Source organism: Oryctolagus cuniculus, chromosome X (genome assembly GCF_964237555.1).
Source record: "Oryctolagus cuniculus chromosome X, mOryCun1.1, whole genome shotgun sequence".
Classification (NCBI taxonomy): domain Eukaryota; kingdom Metazoa; phylum Chordata; class Mammalia; order Lagomorpha; family Leporidae; genus Oryctolagus; species Oryctolagus cuniculus.
In genome coordinates this window covers 129,505,825-129,523,128 of record NC_091453.1, presented here as the reverse complement: position 1 = coordinate 129,523,128, position 17,304 = coordinate 129,505,825, and the positions used below count along the sequence as shown (strand labels likewise).

Sequence of the window (17,304 nt, the reverse complement as noted above, 5' to 3'; positions counted from 1 at the left end):
CATGGTTACAAGAAAATTTCAATGTTTTATTAAAGGGAGTTACAGATCAAATATGAAACACTATGCAACAGTTTCATCAAATTTTATAAAATGGGAAAAAGTCAAAATATAAATAGGAAACTCAATGCTGAACGTTGGTCAAGGGTATGTCTGTTCCACTGAGAGAGCATAAAACACAATCCAACTTTCTTATCAAAAGATGCTTGGGGAAAGCAATATAGATTAGAATTAAGCAGTACCTCCAATTTACTCAATTTGAATTTTTAGTCCAGACTGATTTTTATAACATCTTTCAGCTAGAGTATTTAGTGAGTTGATATATTAAAGGAAGCATGAAGAATCACTCATGAATTCATTTTTATACTCACATCCAATCTGGATATATATCTTTTATGCAATAAAATATAAACCAAGATGTATATTTTTAATTGTCAGGTTTTAGAAACACTGAAAGATCAGCAATCTTAACAGAATTCTTAATTTAAGAATCTGCTTTAACTTGTTGCCTGAACTAGTGACTAATTTTATAGCCTAAGTTAAAAAAGTGAGAAGCTTTAAATTATTTTAAATGTTACATTATTAAGCCTTATATTAATGGCTAAATAGTAATATATCACATAGATGTAAGCTCCTTAATTTTTATTTAAAAGTAAATGGGGGTAGATTAGTTTGAAACATATTCACTACAGCAGATTGTCTTAATCAACTGAATCTGGAAGGAGGTAGGAAAGATATAACTCCCTTTAAGCTTTGAGGAAAACACATCAAACATTTTTAAAGTCCTTAGCCCAGGACTAGATTACAAAATATTGTAGGTTAGGAGACAGAGGTGATTGGGACCATTCTGAAAAATGTACAAGGTTCTCAATACAAAGGCTGAAGATCAAACTTTCTCCTTTCTTCACATCGTCATGTCAAGTTTGGCTTGAAACACCAGTGCATTTCTTTCAGGCGTGAATGTGAGACATAGTGAGATAAATTTCATAGTGAGATAAATAAATCTTGGACATGCTTTTTGAATAATGAAAAAGCAACTATCAGAATAAAACAAAGAAATGATCCCCACAGCTTCAGATTTCCCCATCAGAGGTTCACTCAGGTAACTTTAGCATAGGAACTCAAGAATATAATTTTAAAAGGCTCTTATTTTTGGTGAGTGCAGCAAATTCCCTTTATAAAACTGGTGTTAGGAGATGGGACTTACGTTTGTGCTATATTAAGCTTTAACTGCATCTACCAGCTTGCACAGGACATGATTTGACCCTTGATTTATCCAACCTATGTGTAGCACAAAGCGTGGAATAGTCTTGCAAACTAAATTTGATATCATAAACATGCTCATTCCTCTTAGCGACTTTGCTCAAAGTTTTGCCCAGCAAGGGACTCCTGATGACCTTATCCAAATTCTATTCCAGCAGCCCTGAAGGTCCCGCTGAAACCTAAAAGCTCCATACCAGCCCTCCCTGAGGGGCCCAGCTCACCTAGATGATAGCCCTGGCATCCTCCACTGCTTTTCTCCTCAGTCTGAATCTAAGCTGCCAGGTGGATAGTTTAATATAATGGCTGTACATCCAAAGCAGTGGTTTTCAAACTGGGCTCTGCTAGGTGCTGCCGGGATTCCAGAGGAGGATGGGGTTGGGTGGTGGAGGACAAAGGTGCAGATGAGCACCTGGGGCTTGTCATATATCCTTGGCGATATAATTCTATCAGTCTCACATATGAAAGCATTTTAAAAAGTTTGTTGGAAATGAAATTAAAAGATATGTTTTCTATGGTTTGAAAAAATTGAAATCATATACAGGTGAGGTCTTGAAAAAGTTCAAGAAAAACATACTATGAAACAACTGTGCATGGATTTCATTTTTTGCACCAAAATAAACATCTTTTTAAAAAAATTATATATATTTTTTTCATTTTATTTGAAAGGCAGAGAAAGCCAGAGAAGAGAGGGAGAGATCTTTCATCCGCTGTTCCACTCCTCAAACGCCTATAAGAGCCAGGGTGGGCCAGGCCAAAGTCAGGAGCCTGGAACTCAACTGGGGTCTACCACGTGAGTGGCAGGGACCCAAGTTCTTTTTTTTTTTTTTTTTTTTTTTTTTGACAGGCAGAGTGGACAGTGAGAGAGAGAGAGACAGAGAAAGGTCTTCCGTTGCCGTTGGTTCACCCTCCAATGGCCGCCACGGCCGGCGCACTGCAGCCAGCGCACTGCGCTGATCCGATGGCTGGAGCCAGGTGCTTCTCCTGGTCTCCCATAGGGTGCAGGGCCCAAGCACTTGGGCCATCCTCCACTGCACTCCCGGGCCACAGCAGAGAGCTGGCCTAGAAGAGGGGCAACCGGGACAGAATCCTGCGCACCGACCAGGATTAGAACCCAGTGTGCCGACGCCGCAAGGTGGAGGATTAGCCTAGTGAGCCCCAGCGCTGGCTAGGGACTCAAGTTCTTAAGCCATCGTCCACTTCTTCCCAGGGTATGCAGAAGCAGGAAGTTGCATCAGTAGCAGAGGAGGCAATACTGGAACCAGGTACTCTGATATGGAATGCTGCAGTAACTTAACTGCTGTATCAAATGCTTACCTCTAAACTTCTAATTCCATTTTCCATGAACTTTTTGAAATACTCTCATATTGAACTTCTACATTGGAAGTGGGTAAAGTACTCCTGCTTTAAAAGACTCTACAAAGGATCTGGAGGGTACTGAGCAAGGAGTAAGCACTCAAGAACAATAATGATTTTGTATTCTACTTGGTATAAAATATAGGCACCCACTCTAAAGTATATATAAGGTACCAAGCACTGTGCTGGGCACAAGACCATGCAAATTTGAATAATGCAAAGTCCATACTGTCAAGGAACACCCTCAGCATGAATATCTGTCCCTTCTAAGTCTTTGTAAAGGCATGTCAGAACCCTGCAGTGACAGAGGGTAATTAACCTCAACAATAACCCATCCGGGGAAACTGAGCACAGATGAACAAATTTCTAGTAGATAAAACGTTGGATAAACCAATTTTTGCAAATAATGTCATTAATGGAATCTACCAAATTCGGACAGGAGGGCACTACTGTAGTGGTAAAAGCAGTTGGAAAGTTTTGCTCATTGTCTAGAAATCTAGTATGAAATGGCTGCTAAATACACAATCTGTAGCTACAAACAGATGAACATGTAGAACTTGCCACCTGATCAGCTTCAGCTTCAGAAGGGTAGCCATTGTGCTCTTCCTGTATCTCCTGCACAGCACCAGGTGCATGGACAAGAAAAGGCGGAGAAAGAGAAACACGTGCAAACAGACAGGTGAAAGGACAGAATTTCTTTTTTAAAGAGACAGTAAGCATGTAAAAGTTGACACACCTTTCACGGCTTTGCAAATCACAACTTTTTTTACCCCTTGGAGTTTAAGGAAACAATGTGTAGGCCATCTATAGCATCTTCAGCCTAAAATGGAGAATCTATTCTGTGTTTGTGTTAGGACAGAAAAATGAAAAGCAAACAAACATGGATTTCAAAGAATGTACTGTCTTTTTAAAATTAAGCAATACTATATAGCATATAGCAAAGAAATTAATTAACAGTCAAGCAAAGTGTTTGAAGAAAAAAAGCATACCACAGAAACCAGGTGAACAGCAAAGTCAAGCCAAATATACAAAAACAATCACAGACATGTATTTTAAATACAGTAAGTATTCTGTTATTCTAAAGAACTATTATGCTGCCCAGGGGTAAATTTCACTGCACACATGCACATATCACATGCTAGAGATGTCAAGATTTCATATACATAAACACATGTATGTCTATTTCTTAAAGATTGTTGCTAATTACTGTGATTTATGAATCAATGTCATATTAAATATTTCTAATTGCAATATCAACATGTTTCAAAGAAACAACTAAAAGATCATATATCCTTAAACTTTTCCAATCCCTTTAAAAAAAAGGTATACTGGTGTTAATGTAATTTCTTCATAGAATCAATTATTTTTTTTAATTTTTTATTTATTTATTTATTTTTTTTGACAGGAAGAGTGGATAGTGAGAGAGAGAGACAGAGAGAAAGGTCTTCCGTTGCCGTTGGTTCACCCTCCAATGGCCGCCACGGCCGGCGCACCGCGCTGATCCGATGGCAGGAGCCAGGTACTTATCCTGGTCTCCCATGGGGTGCAGGGCCCAAGCACTTGGGCCATCCTCCACTGCACTCCCTGGCCACAGCAGAGAGCTGGCCTGGAAGAGGGGCAACCGGGATAGAATCCGGCGCCTCAACCGGGACTAGAACCCGGTGTGCCGGCGCCGCAAGGCGGAGGATTAGCCTAGTGAGCCGCGGCGCCGGCCAATTATTTTTTGAAACTTTAAAGATTGCACTTCTAGTTCAACAGGTGATATAAAGAATATGAATACTGAAGGAGACAAGATTCTCATCCGCTTTAAAAGTTACATCAAATCAGCTGAGGCTATAAATTTTAAAAATTTAATATAGCTATATTTTTACTTCATGAAACTTTGGTTCCAATGACAGTATTTCTTAAAAAGGCAGCCAGTGAAGAAGTAACAAAGTTTAGGAAGAATTTACTATTTCCCATCTTTCATTATTGTCAATAAAGTACAAATAACTGCTCAACACACTTTTATATTTTATCATCAGACTGAATTTAGTACACAGTTGGTACAACTATCCTTCAAGGCGGTGTAACTTTTAAACACAGCCAGTTTTCTGAAATTTCCATTTTTTTCTAATACAAAGAAAATGGAATCATTCTTTGATTAAAATTCTTAAAAACAGAAAAGTGAATGAGTTAAAAAAAATTCAAAGTCCATGCAAGTGTAAAGTCAAACAGTAGTCTTCAACAATGTGAACCAGTGAAAGAAAATAACTCCCATAAACAAAAGAAAACATGGAGCAAACAAGATTAAAAACGTAAACCAACCAGAATAACAAGAATTTGACTTAATCTGCTTCTTTTACTGCTTCATTCGTTTCAATAAGATTAAAATTTTTAAATTAAAGTCATTAAATTATGCTATCAAAATCCACATTGTTTTCATTTAATGGAAATAGGTTAATTTTTCAATGTCTGATACTAAGGTTTAAATGCATGCACATTACCAATCTTTGTCTTGTTTTATGAATATTCTGAAACAAAGGGGAGGAAAATCATGAGGCAATATAAGCTATCATCCACTATATATGTATTTCTAAAAATGCCAACTAAGACTGATTTTGCTAAATTTTTCTTCAAGATGAGAATTTCTGCTTTGCTGGATTCAACATGCAAACACAAATAGGACTCAAAATCTTACTTAATGGGCAACAACTGATCACTTTTTCTTTGGTTGATAAATTCTTTGTCATGGATTACACGTAAACAAGATTCAAAGAGGCCTCGGTAGACCAATATTTATAAATCCCTGCCACAAACACACATTTGCTCAGAATTCATGTAGTACAACAAAAGCCAGTACTGTACACTGCTAACAATTTTAACATCCTGCCCTCACACACATCGGCTTTTATTGCACATAAAAACATTGTAACAAATAAAGCGTTTCTAGTGAACACTTAAAACTATGACACAGCAGAGCAAATTGATCTGAGTGACTCATAAAAACCAGTGAGAAGGTAAAGAACACTAAATAGACTAAGTGATCGATAAAGCACAGACACACACAAGGAGGAGGCCCATTTGCCAAAAGCCAAATATCCTTACCCTTATGTCAGGCCTCCTGAAAACCTGTTAGTTAAAATACAGAATATCATCATCGTGGACATGTTACTATTGACCTGTGAAAGATGCCATTAAGTTCAACAGCCCAATTCCCTAAGAAACATAATCATCTAAATAAAATCAACTAAGATCAATCTTAACACATTTGCCGTCAAAGTTTCACTCAATATCAAATCAATCCTAACATATTTGTCCTATAATTTTGAGGGAAATCTATGACTTGGGAAATGTAGTGCCCTTAGGCAAAGACAAACTACATTATTTTAAACATAAACCCTTTCTGTCAAGGCTATTACAACCTAATACAAACAGGTTATTTGAAAAGTCCATTTAGGTTTCTCTTTGGAATTTTTCCACATAGAAATAATATAAAAAGGCAGTTCTGTTCGCAAACCAGCCCACAGAAACAAAACAAAGCCAAATAACCCAGCAGAATGCCCACAACTGGCCCAGAGCATAGCTCAACTAAAGGACTGTTGGTATCATAAAGTTGAATTAACCAAAAAACTTAACAGGATTTCTATGAAACTATACTTTATCTCACACTTGGGACTTCAGAATCATACTCTCCGATACGGACACTCCATCGAGAGCAAGGTGTCTACTCCCTGTCCCAGCACCCACTGCATGGCAAAGGGAAAGCTCTGGTGGTGTGGGGGGGGGGGAGGTGGGAGGCAGTGGCTGGTCCTAGAGGACAGGGGAAGCCAAGCTTCATTCAACTGAAGGACCGTTAGCCCCGCACCTGAGGCCTGTGACTCCTAATCAAATATGCAGCACATGCATTCAGAAAGCCCTGGTCAGAAGAAACAGCCTACAGAATGGACGGAACTTCTGAAAAGCAACTAGCTGTAACAGACTAGGGAGACTTTAACCATCTCTGCTCCTTATCCCGAAGTCTGAAATCCTATCATCTAACAACTGGATGTTCTATCAAACATACACCATCAAAAAAGAAAAATCATAGCAGATTCTTCACTAGCTTTATGGTTTTTACTTGGGATAGATAAGAAGATCACATGAATACAGACTTCAAAAAAACATCTCTGTATCATTAAAAGAAAATACTCTTGGGCCAGTGATGTGGGGCAGCAGCTTAAGCCTCCTCCTCCTGTGATGCCAGATACCATACTGGAGTGCCAGTTTGAATTAGGGCTGCTATGCTTCCAATCCAGCTCCCTGCTAATGTGCCTGGGAGGAATGCCCAAGTCCTTGGGCCCCTGTACCCACGTAGGAGACCCTGATATGAGTTCTTGGCTCTTGGCTTTGGCCTGGCTCAGCCCTGACTGTCATGGTCATTTGGGGATTGAACCAAAGGATGGGCAATCAATCAATCTCTCTCCTCTCTGTTGCTCTGCCTTTCAAATAAATAATTTAAGGTGGGGTGTTGCATTTTGGCGCAGCAGGTTAAGCTGCCACCTGTGACACTGGCATCTCATATGGACACAGATTTAAGTTCTGGTTGTTCCACTTCTTTTTTCTTTTTCTTTTTCTTTTTTTTTAAGATTTATTTATTTATTTGAAAGGCAAAGTTACAGAGAGGCAGAGGTAGAGAGACAGAGAGAGAGGGAGGGAGAGGTCTTCCATCCCCTGATTCACTCCCCAGATGGCTGCAACAGCTGGAGCTGCCCCAATCTGAAGCCAGGGGCCAGGAACTTCTTCCGGGTCTCCCACGTGGGTGCAGGGGCCCAAGGACTTGGGCCATCTTCCACTGCTTTCCCAGGCCATAGCAGAGAGCTAGATCAGAAGCGGAACAGCCAGGACTCGAACTGGCGCCCATATGGGCAGGCAGCAGGTTTACCCGCTATGTCACAGCGCTGGCCCCAGTTGCTCCACTTCTGATCCAGCTCCCTATTAATGTGCCTGGGAAAGCAGCAAAGGATCGCCCAAGCACATGGGCCCCTGCATCAAGGTGGGAGATCCAGTTGAAGCTCCTGGCTTCAGCCTGGCCCAGCCCAGGCCACTTCAGTCACCTGGAGAGCGAACCAGCAGATAGAAGATATCTGTTTCTCCCTCTGTAACTTGTCTTTTTTTCTTTTTTAAAAGATTTATTTATTTACTTGAAAGTCATAGTTACACAGAGAGAGAAGAGAGGCAGAGGGAGAGAAACAGAGAGAGGTCTTCCATCTGCTGGTTCACTCCAGATGGCCACTATGGCCGGAGCTGAGCCCATCCGAAACCAGAAGCCAGGAGCTTCTTCCGGGTCTCCCACACAGGTGCAGGGGCCCAAGGACTTGGGCCATCTTCTACTGCTTTCCCAGGCCATAGCAGAGAGCTAGATCAGAAGTGGAGCAGCTGGGACTTGAACCGGCACCTATATGGGATGCCGGCACTGCAGGTGGCGGCTTTACCCCACTACACCACAGCACCGGCCCCTAACTTGCCTTTCTAATAAATATATAAATAAATCTCTATAAATAAATAAAAAGAAACTATTCTTTGGAGTCAAAAAGGTATTCTATATTAAGTAATGCTGTAGCTCAGAGAGAATTAAATCCTTTCCTAAATATAGACAATTTAGACCAAAAAGCTTAAATCTGGCTTTCATGGGGGAGAGGTAGAATGGCAGAAGTGCTTGTCTTAATTGTGGTGATGGTTTCACAAGTGTGCAAATGTCAAAACTTACCAAATTGTATACTTTAAAAATATGTGAAGTTTCTGATTTGTTAACTACACCTCAAGAAAGTTGGTAATAAAAGTAACAAAGCTTATAGCAATTAAAAACTCAAAACAGAAAGTCTTCCTTCCCAAAGGTAGTTAACATAACTAGACCTAATTTTAATTCTGATGACTTTCTCAATTTCCAGATTTATCAATTTAAGAGTGTTTAGTGATGTCCCATTTTAAAAGATGAGAAAATAAGTTTTTTCAAACCACCTCCCTCTTCCCAATCTCTATTGGCTGAAAGTTTATCATTTTTACTTCTTTTTTTATTTTCCTTCAACAGCTGTTATGACTTTTGTGTTCTAGATGCTCTTTTAAGTATTTTATACATATTAAATAATTTCAGAACCCTGTGAGATAAAAACTGTTATTGGCCCCATTTTTGATAAGAAAACCAAGACACAGTTAATTAAGTTGGACAAGTTCAAGGTGGCAGAGCAAGTGTCTAAATTCCAGTAGACTGGCTCTGGATTTGTGACCCTAACTACTCTGTTGAAGTACCACAGCATGTGTCTCTAGAAGAAACACATTTAAGCTACAGCCCTAAAACCCTATTCTGACTTATTAAATGGGCACATAATATCTTTCTCTTTTTTTAAAAAGATTTATTTATTTGAAAGTCAGAGTTACAGAGAGAGATGAGAGGTGTGATGGAGAGAAGAGAGGAAGAGAGGGAGAGAGAGGGAGAGAGAGGGAGAGAGAGGGAGAGAGAGGGAGAGAGAGGGAGAGAGAGGGAGAGAGAGGGAGAGAGAGGGAGAGAGAGGGAGAGAGAGGGAGAGAGAGGGAGAGGGAGAGAGAGGGAGAATCTTACATCCGAAGGTTCACTCCCCAATTAGCCACAACGGCCAGAACTGTGCCAATCTGAAGCCAGGAGCCAGGAGCTTCTTCCAGGTCTCCCACACAGGTGCAGGGGCCCAAGTACCTGGGCCATCTTCCATTGCTTTCCCAGGCCATAGCAGAGAGGTGGATCAGAAATGGAGCAGCCAGGACTTGAACTGGTGCCTAAATGGAATGCCGGCACTTTACAGACAGCGAGAGGGACAGAGAGAAAGGTCTTCCACTCACTGGTTCACTCTCCAGGTGGCCGGAGGAGACAGCAGTGATTTCAAGTCAGAGGGCCTGGGGACCACCTAATGTCTGCCTTCTAGGTCTCAATTGCTACACACATAAAATGGGTAGAGTCTAAAGGTTGACTGCCAACCCTGACCAGTTCTGAAACCCTAGGAGCTGGGTTATCTGACTCTTGTACATAATTCTTTTTCAAAAAAATTTGAGAGGCAGAATTACAGATAGAGGGAGGGAGAGAAAGAAGGAGAGAGAGGTCTTCCATCTGCTGGTTCACTCTCCAAATGGCTGCAATGGCTAGAGCTGTGCCAATCCGAAGCCAGGAGCCAGGAGCTTCTTCCAGGTCTCCCACACAGGTGCAGGGGCCCAAGCACTTGGGCCATCTTCCACTGCTTTCCCAGGCCATAGCAGAGAGCTGGATTGGAAGTGGAGCAGCCAGGACTTGAACCGGTGCCCATATGGGATGCCGGCACCACAGGCAGAGGATTAACCTACTGTGCCATGGTGCTGGCCCTACTTCAACACTTTCAAGTAGGGGTAGATGTCCAGGTTCTTCACGCAGCCCCCACTGACAGACACTAAAGAGCAAGAGTTGTAGCTCCTAGCTAGCCCTCCACAGACAGCTCCCTGGCTAGAAGGGGAAAGGGCATCTCACTGCTGCACCCTACATGGTTTCCACTGACACCATAGTGAGGGAGGTAACCTCCTTACTAACAAAAGTTCTGGCTCTCCACTAGGCCTACTTATGCATTCTGAAAGATCATGTTCAAGTTTCTCTTTTCTTAGACTAGTATCCACTTTAAGAAATATTAACCAAGGTGTAGCTAAAGCTCAATGAAGCCTTTCCCATACACTGCCTTTTCCTTCCCTCCAAAGCCCTTCATGAAATTTTTGTTGACTACAGGGAATCGGTAGTCCATTTCCATTACAGCCTGGCATAGTTAGAATCTAGGCTCCCTGGGTGTCTGCTGGTGGGGCAGGCATGGGGCCACTGTTCTTTTCTGTGGTCTGACTGGAGTACGGTGGCTAGCATATAAAGTGTTCTCTCTACTAGGTTGTCCCTGTCTTGGCCCACCAGCTAGACAGAGTAGGCTTTTTCTTAGACTTGTTGGCATTTCTGAGTCAGTGGCTTCTTTAACAATGAGTCAGGGATACATATATGTGGCAATGACAAAACCCAGGAATGCGCCATCACATCATTGCTTGGGTCCTATGATCCCTTGCCAATCTGCTTTCTTCTGTCTACCTTTCAGGGTGCTCTTCTGTTTATTTTACAGACAATGCCCAGAGTTGTTAGTTGTACTTACCGTGAAGAATAAGAGAAAATAGATCTGCTCCATTTTTCCAGACATAGAAGTTCCCGTATTGACATTTTTAAGAGAATTTTTTTTAAAGCATTTCTGCTTTTTTTTTTCTTTTTTTTGACAGGCAGATTTAGACAGTGAGAGAGAGAGAGACAGAGAGAAAGGTCTTCCTTTTCCATTGGTTCACCCCCCAAATGGCCACTACGGCCGGCGCGCTGCGCCAATCTGAAACCAGGAGCCAGGTGCTTCCTCCTGGTCTCCCATGCGGGTACAGGGCCCAAGCACTTGGACCATCCTCCACTGCCTTCCTGGGCCACAGCAGAGAGCTGGACTGGAAGAGGAGCAACTGGGACAGAATCCGGTGCCCCAAACGGGACTAGAACCCAGGGTACCGGCGCCGTAGGCGGAGGATTAGCCTAGTGAGCTGCTGCGCCGGCCGAGAATTCTTTCTTATAAGAACCATGGTAGATGGGGCTGGCGCTGTGGCGTAGCAGGTAAAGCTGCTGCCTGTAGTACCGGAATCCCATATGGGTGCCGGTTTGAGTCCCAGCTGCTCCACTTCCGATCCAGATCTCTGCTGTGGCCTGGGGAAGCAGCAGAAGATGGCCCAAGTCCTTGGGTACCTGCACTCATGTGGGAGACCCAGAAGAAGCTCCTGGCTCTTGGATTCGCATCGGCACAGGTCCAGCCGTTGCAGCCAATTGGGGAATGAACCAGCAGATGAAGACCTCTCTCTCTGCCTCTCCTCTCTCTGTGTAACTCTTTCAAATAAATAAATAAATCTTAAAATAAAAGAACTATGCTATATAAGATAGCACTTGTCTACTAACAGTGATTCTAAGTTGGTGGTTCAGACACATAGCAGGAATTTTGAAAATTAACCAATTATAGGGCAGGCAGGATATACTGTTCAGTTCTCCACACTCCCTCGTGTCTGCCTAGCTCATTAACTAGCCAATGTAGGCATCAAAGTTTGCAACCTGGGGCCAGCACTGTGGTGCAGTGGGTTAACGCCCTGGCCTGAAGCGCCAGCATCCCACATGAGCGCCGGTTCAAGACCCGGCTGCTCCACTTCCGTTCCAGCTCTCTGCTATGGCCTGGGAAAGCAGTACAAGATGGCCCAAGTCCTTGGGCCCTTGCACCCATGTGGGAGACCTGGAAGAAGCTCCTAGCTCCTGGCTTCGGACTGGTGCAGCTCTGGCCGTTGCAGCCAATTAGGGAGTGAACCATTGAATGGAAAAACCTCTCTCTCTCTCTCTATGCCTCTCCTCTCTCTGTGTAACTCTGACTCTCAGATAAATAAATAAATCTTTAAAAATGTTTGCAACCTCTGAATAATAAGTACATCATGAGGCTAGGCTACCAACAATGGATTATACTCATGCATCCTAAAAGATCAGGATCAAGTTCCCCTTTTCATAGAAAAGAAAGAAATATTAACCAAGGTGTAGCTAAAGCTTAACGAAGTCTTTCCCAAACAATACCTTTTCCTTCCCTCCAAAGCCTTTCTTGAAATTTTTGTTGACAATCCAGAATATAATTATTGCACTATTATCTTGTTCAATAATTAAACTTAGTACAGGACCTACTCCATTTTCTTTAGAATGTTCAGAGGAGAGATCTAGTTACTGAGTGTACATGGCTGAGGGAAAGAGAGAGAGAGAGAACAGGGAGGTGATTATGATAATGATAGAGCCAAAGGAAGAATAAGCATCATATTAAAACTAAAGTGTCTTAATTTTTTTTTTTAAAAAAAGGTTTATTTGAAAGGCATAGTGATGGGGGGGAGGGGGAGAGGGAGGAGGAGGGGGAGAAGGAAGAAGGGAAAGAGGGAGAGAAGGAGGGGAAGGAGGGGAAGGGAGGAGGGGGGAGGGGGGAGAGGGGAGGGGGGGAGGGGAGAGGCGAGGGGGGAGAGGGGAGAGGGGAGAGGGAGAGAATGAGAATGAATTTTCCATCTTCTGGTTCATTCCCCAAATGGCCACAACATCCAGATTGGGTTAGGTCAAAGCCAGGAGCTGCATCCTAGACTCCCATGTAGGTGGCAGGGGCTCAAGCACTTGGACCATCTTCTAATGCTTTCCTAGACAGATTAACAGGGAACTGGAAAGGTTGAGAGTCAAACCAGCACCCATATGGTATGCCAGCACTGCAGGCAGCTGGCACCAAGTGTCCTAATTTTCATAAGGCTAGCCAGAATCAAATCATTTGGGAGAAAACATAATTGAAGAATGTTCTAAAAAGAAGGACAAGTAGAGGTTTATAATCTAATTCAAACCCTTTTACCCTTATAGATAAGGAAACTGGACCTCAGATATTATAGGTCAAAAGTTAACCAGTGCTATTTGTACCACTTCATCATGTTCCCTCTTTCTAGTTTACTTTCCAAGCAAACTTTCCAAACAATAGGAGCTGTGATCAAGTGTGTCACTTCTACTAACAGATTCTAAAAACTTTTCAATACAATCTGTAACTGTACTATTTCACCTAAACTATGGAAGATTACATTCACATCTTGTTTTAAAATTTTTGACAAATTCAAGTTTTTTTTTTTTTTAACCATTTGTTGTCAGCATAGTAAAAATGAAAGAAACTGATAGTGGGGAGGGGTGGGCAAGCAAAACAAAAAATGTTATTACAGTTCTAGTAGTCTTAATTATCAGGCTCATCTTCAGGATGAATTGGTATTAAAGCATGCATTTATTAATTCAGTTGACTCATAATTCAACATAATAGCTTCCTACTCTTTCAGTCAGTACAATGTTTGCCAAACTTCTGTCATGCCACATTCCACCTCCGCAAGTTTGCCTTGCTCTATCTGCATACCATCTGTACTAATATTTATCTTCATATTGATGTAAAATTCATCCCCTTAATCAAAAAGGGAGAGAACGATCCAGCATGGGAAGCGGGATACACAGCAGACTCATAGAATGGCAGATGTCCTAAATAGCACTCTGGCCTCAGAATCAGCCCTTAAGGCATTCGGATATGGCTGAAGAGCCCATGAGAGTATTTTAGGCATGGAAAGCCAAGACACTCTGGAAAAAAAAAAAAAAGACCTAAATGAAAGATCTCTGCGAGTGAGAACCCAGTGGAAAGAACGGGGCCATCAAAGGAGGAGGTACCTTTCTCTGAAGGGAGGACAGAACTTGCACTTTGACTATGACCCTGTCGGAATAAGATCGAAGTCAGCGAACTCAAAAAGCTTCCATAGCCTTGGCAGCTCATGACTAGAGCCTAGGGAGATTTCTGACGCCATAAACAAGAGTGTCAAATTGTTAAGTCAACAACAGGAGTCACTGTGTACTTACTTCTCATGTGGGATCTGTCCTTAGTGTGTTGTCCAATGTGAAGTAATGCTATAACTAGTACTGAAACAGTATTTTACATTTTGTGTTTCTGTGTGGGTGCAAACTGATGAAATTCTTACTTAATATATACTAAATCAATCTTCTGTATATAAAGATAATTGAAAATGAATCTTGATGTGAATGGAATGGGAGAGGGAACGGGAGATGGGAGGGGTGCGAGTGAGAGGGAAATTATGGGGGGGGGAGCCATTGTAATCCATAAACTGTACTTTGGAAATTTATATTTACTAAATAAAAAATTTAAAAAAATTCATCCCCTTTTATAATCTGTCTTCTCTATGCAATAACATCTGTTAAATCATCAGCTTTATGTGCTGGCTTTCCTAATATACAATAAAATAATTATATAACTATTAAAATATGTCCATGAATATACTATCTAAATTCATCTTACATGATGCCAGTGATATTCTTACTATACCCTGGGTGATTTGATCCTGGGATGACTGACAACTTATGATATAAGAAAATAAAAGAATTGTTCTCCAAAATCTAACATGAGTTGTTAATCATTTCAATTTGCTAGGAATGTTCCAGAAATACATGGTCCTCTCACCAATTTCAGCAAATACAAAGCTAGGAAGTCAAGGTTTTGAGATTTTATTGTGCATCAGAAATACATGAGGCCCTGGGTTCCTTCTCTCAGAGATTCTGATTCAGTAAATCTGGGATATGGCCTAGGAATCTGCATTTAGGCACCCCAAGGGTCACATTTTTGAAAACCGGTGGGGCCAGTGCTATTGCATAGCAGGTTAAGCCACCGCCTGCAGTGCCTGCATGCCATATGGGTGCTGGTTTGAATCCCATGTACTCCACTTCTGATCTAGCTCCATGTTAATGAGTTTGGGAAAGCAGTGGAAGATGGCCCAAGTGTTTGGGCCCCTGCATCCATGTGGGAAACCCAGAAGAAGCTCCTGGCTCCTGGCTTCAGACCAGTCCAGCTCCAGCCACTGCAGCCATTTGGTGAGTGAACCAGCAGATGGAAGATTCATTCCCCACCCCACCCCCATGTCTCTCTAATTTTGCCTTTCAAATAAAATAAATAAATCTCAAAAAAAAAAAAAAGAAGAAGAAAAGAAAACCTGCAGACCTCAGAGTGGTGAGCAAAATTTTAAAATCACTCTACTGAGGGCTGGCGCTGTGGCTCACTTGGCTGATCCTCCGTCTGCGGTGCCGGCACCCTGGGTTCTAGTCCCAGTTGCTCCTTTTCCAGTCCAGCTCTCTGCTGTGGCCTGGGAGGGCAGTGGAGGATGGCCCAAGTGCTCAGGTCCCTGCACCCACATAGGAGACCAAGAGGAAGTACCCGGCTCCTGGCTTCAGATCGGCGCAGCGCCGGCCATGGCAGCCACTGGGGGAGTGAACCAACGGAAGGAAGACCTTTCTCTCTGTCTCTCTCTCACTGTCTAACTCTGCCTGGCCGAAAAAAAAAATCACTCTATTGAATAGGACAACTTGGGTTCAAATCACAATTCTAACTCTATGATCACAAACAAGGCACTTAAATGTTCCATGCCTCAGTTTCCTCATATGTTAAATAATGATTATAATAATAGCGACTTTACTGGATTGTATCAATGGACATGTCAAAAGTCATTATAAAATCATAGAGCCTACACATCAGAGGGCTGATGATGATGAAGAAAATTGTGCAACCACTCTCAGCAGCCTACAACTCAAAGACAATCAGCATTTCAAATACGATGTAAGTTATCTACGCCATACAAACATCTGCTCTTGTTTAATTACTGACTTGAGTTTAACCTGCAACAAATTAACTTCCAAATCAACTGTGTGTTTCAATAAGATATTTATGCAATGGATCATTTCAAATATTATCTGCCGATGATTGCAACTTAAATCCTCAAGGAATTCTATCTGGACCTACATTCAACCCCATGGTATGGCTCCCAGGCCAGAGGGCAGAGGGATCTCAAAGGCCCTGCTTGGTTGCCCTGATTTTAAGAACTACTTTGCAAGTAGCACACACAATTATCCTTGTGATTTAGAAATCTTTCAGGCTTTTGTTATTAGAAAACTCTTCCCTTGAAGAAAGCATAAGAACTTCTAAATTACAAATTTAACACTAACTTTGCAGATTTGGCCAGAGGGCAAACAGGGTATCAGAAAACATGCTCATGCTCTGTTGTAATAATTCATCAAAGGTTTTACCTGTGATCTGATGTAGGGACTTAAAATCCAATTTCCTAAACATACAAAAGCCTTATTTTTTCTGAATACCATCTGTTAAACCATTCCAATGTGAGCTCATTGTGCTACACAAAATTTGGTAATAAACTAAAATTTTAAAAACTTAGTTGCTTTGTGTTCAAGTATGGATTCAGGCTGATCTATTAGTAAAGGTTAGAAAACTATTATAGAGTCAACATTCAACCTGTTACAGAATTAACACGATGCAAACAACTAACCATAATAAAAACCTTTTAATCATAATTGGCCATAAAGAAAATCACCCCAAGGCCTGATAGCTATTCTCTGCTAATATGGGTCCTTAAGCCTCTTCTTCAACAGGCAGTTTCCCAGCCAAAGTGGGGGCCATAAGGCAACTGAGACCAGTGGGATTTGCAGCTGCTCAAAGGCAGTATGTCTGCCGAGCCAGGCTTTGCGGACCACAAGTCCCAACTGCTCCTTTGTGAGCAAACATGAAAATCAGCTAGAGGGGGAAAACCATTAAGGAATGTTCTCATACTGTCACTCTTCTAGCTGGGCAGCTTATCCAATTTCTACTAATCCACAGCTATGCCGTCCTCTGGTAGGCAGAATCACTAGCACCTGCTGGCTCACATGAAGCAGGAGGCAGCAATACAGTCAAATCTCAAACACATGGCCTCTTGAGTTGATTTCTGCACTTGTTATGAACTAAAAAGGGACTCAGGCTAAAGGCCCTAAACAAGGAGCAGTTATTAAGAATTATTAGGATTCTGAGAGACTGCTAGCTGATGGTGGTCTGGGATTCCAAACACATTTAGCACACACTTGTAAAAAACCAATCATCTCTTACTAGCAGGCAGAAATGACTATAGTAAACTAAAACCTCAATTCAACTGAACACTATTGAAATGTAAAGGTGGTTTCATTGTACTGCACCTGTTAGCAGCTTATCACCATTAAAACAAAATTAAGCTTTGGCCTTAACAAAGATGGTTTGGTTTGTTAACTGAGTCAAT

The 17,304-nt window shown here is 41.8% G+C and overlaps 1 protein-coding gene across 6 annotated transcripts in view; it reads right to left on the bottom strand.

Moving 5' to 3' along the window:
- The window catches only part of MTMR1 (myotubularin related protein 1), a 77,183-nt gene that overhangs the window by 50,677 nt on the left and 9,202 nt on the right, over positions 1-17,304 (bottom strand). The window contains exons 3-5 of one of the 6 annotated variants that reach the window (XM_070067220.1): positions 5,701-5,724; positions 5,100-5,126; positions 3,178-3,228 (exon numbers count right to left, since the gene is read on the bottom strand). The exons of 1 other annotated variant lie outside the window; for it this stretch is intronic. In XM_070067220.1, coding sequence (XP_069923321.1) covers positions 3,178-3,228; positions 5,100-5,126; positions 5,701-5,724 — 102 coding nt within the window. The remainder of the gene's footprint in view (positions 1-3,177; positions 3,229-5,099; positions 5,127-5,700; positions 5,725-17,304) is intronic. 4 more of the 6 variants (XM_017350861.3, XM_070067221.1, XM_017350862.3 and 1 more) reach the window with 4 other exon arrangements.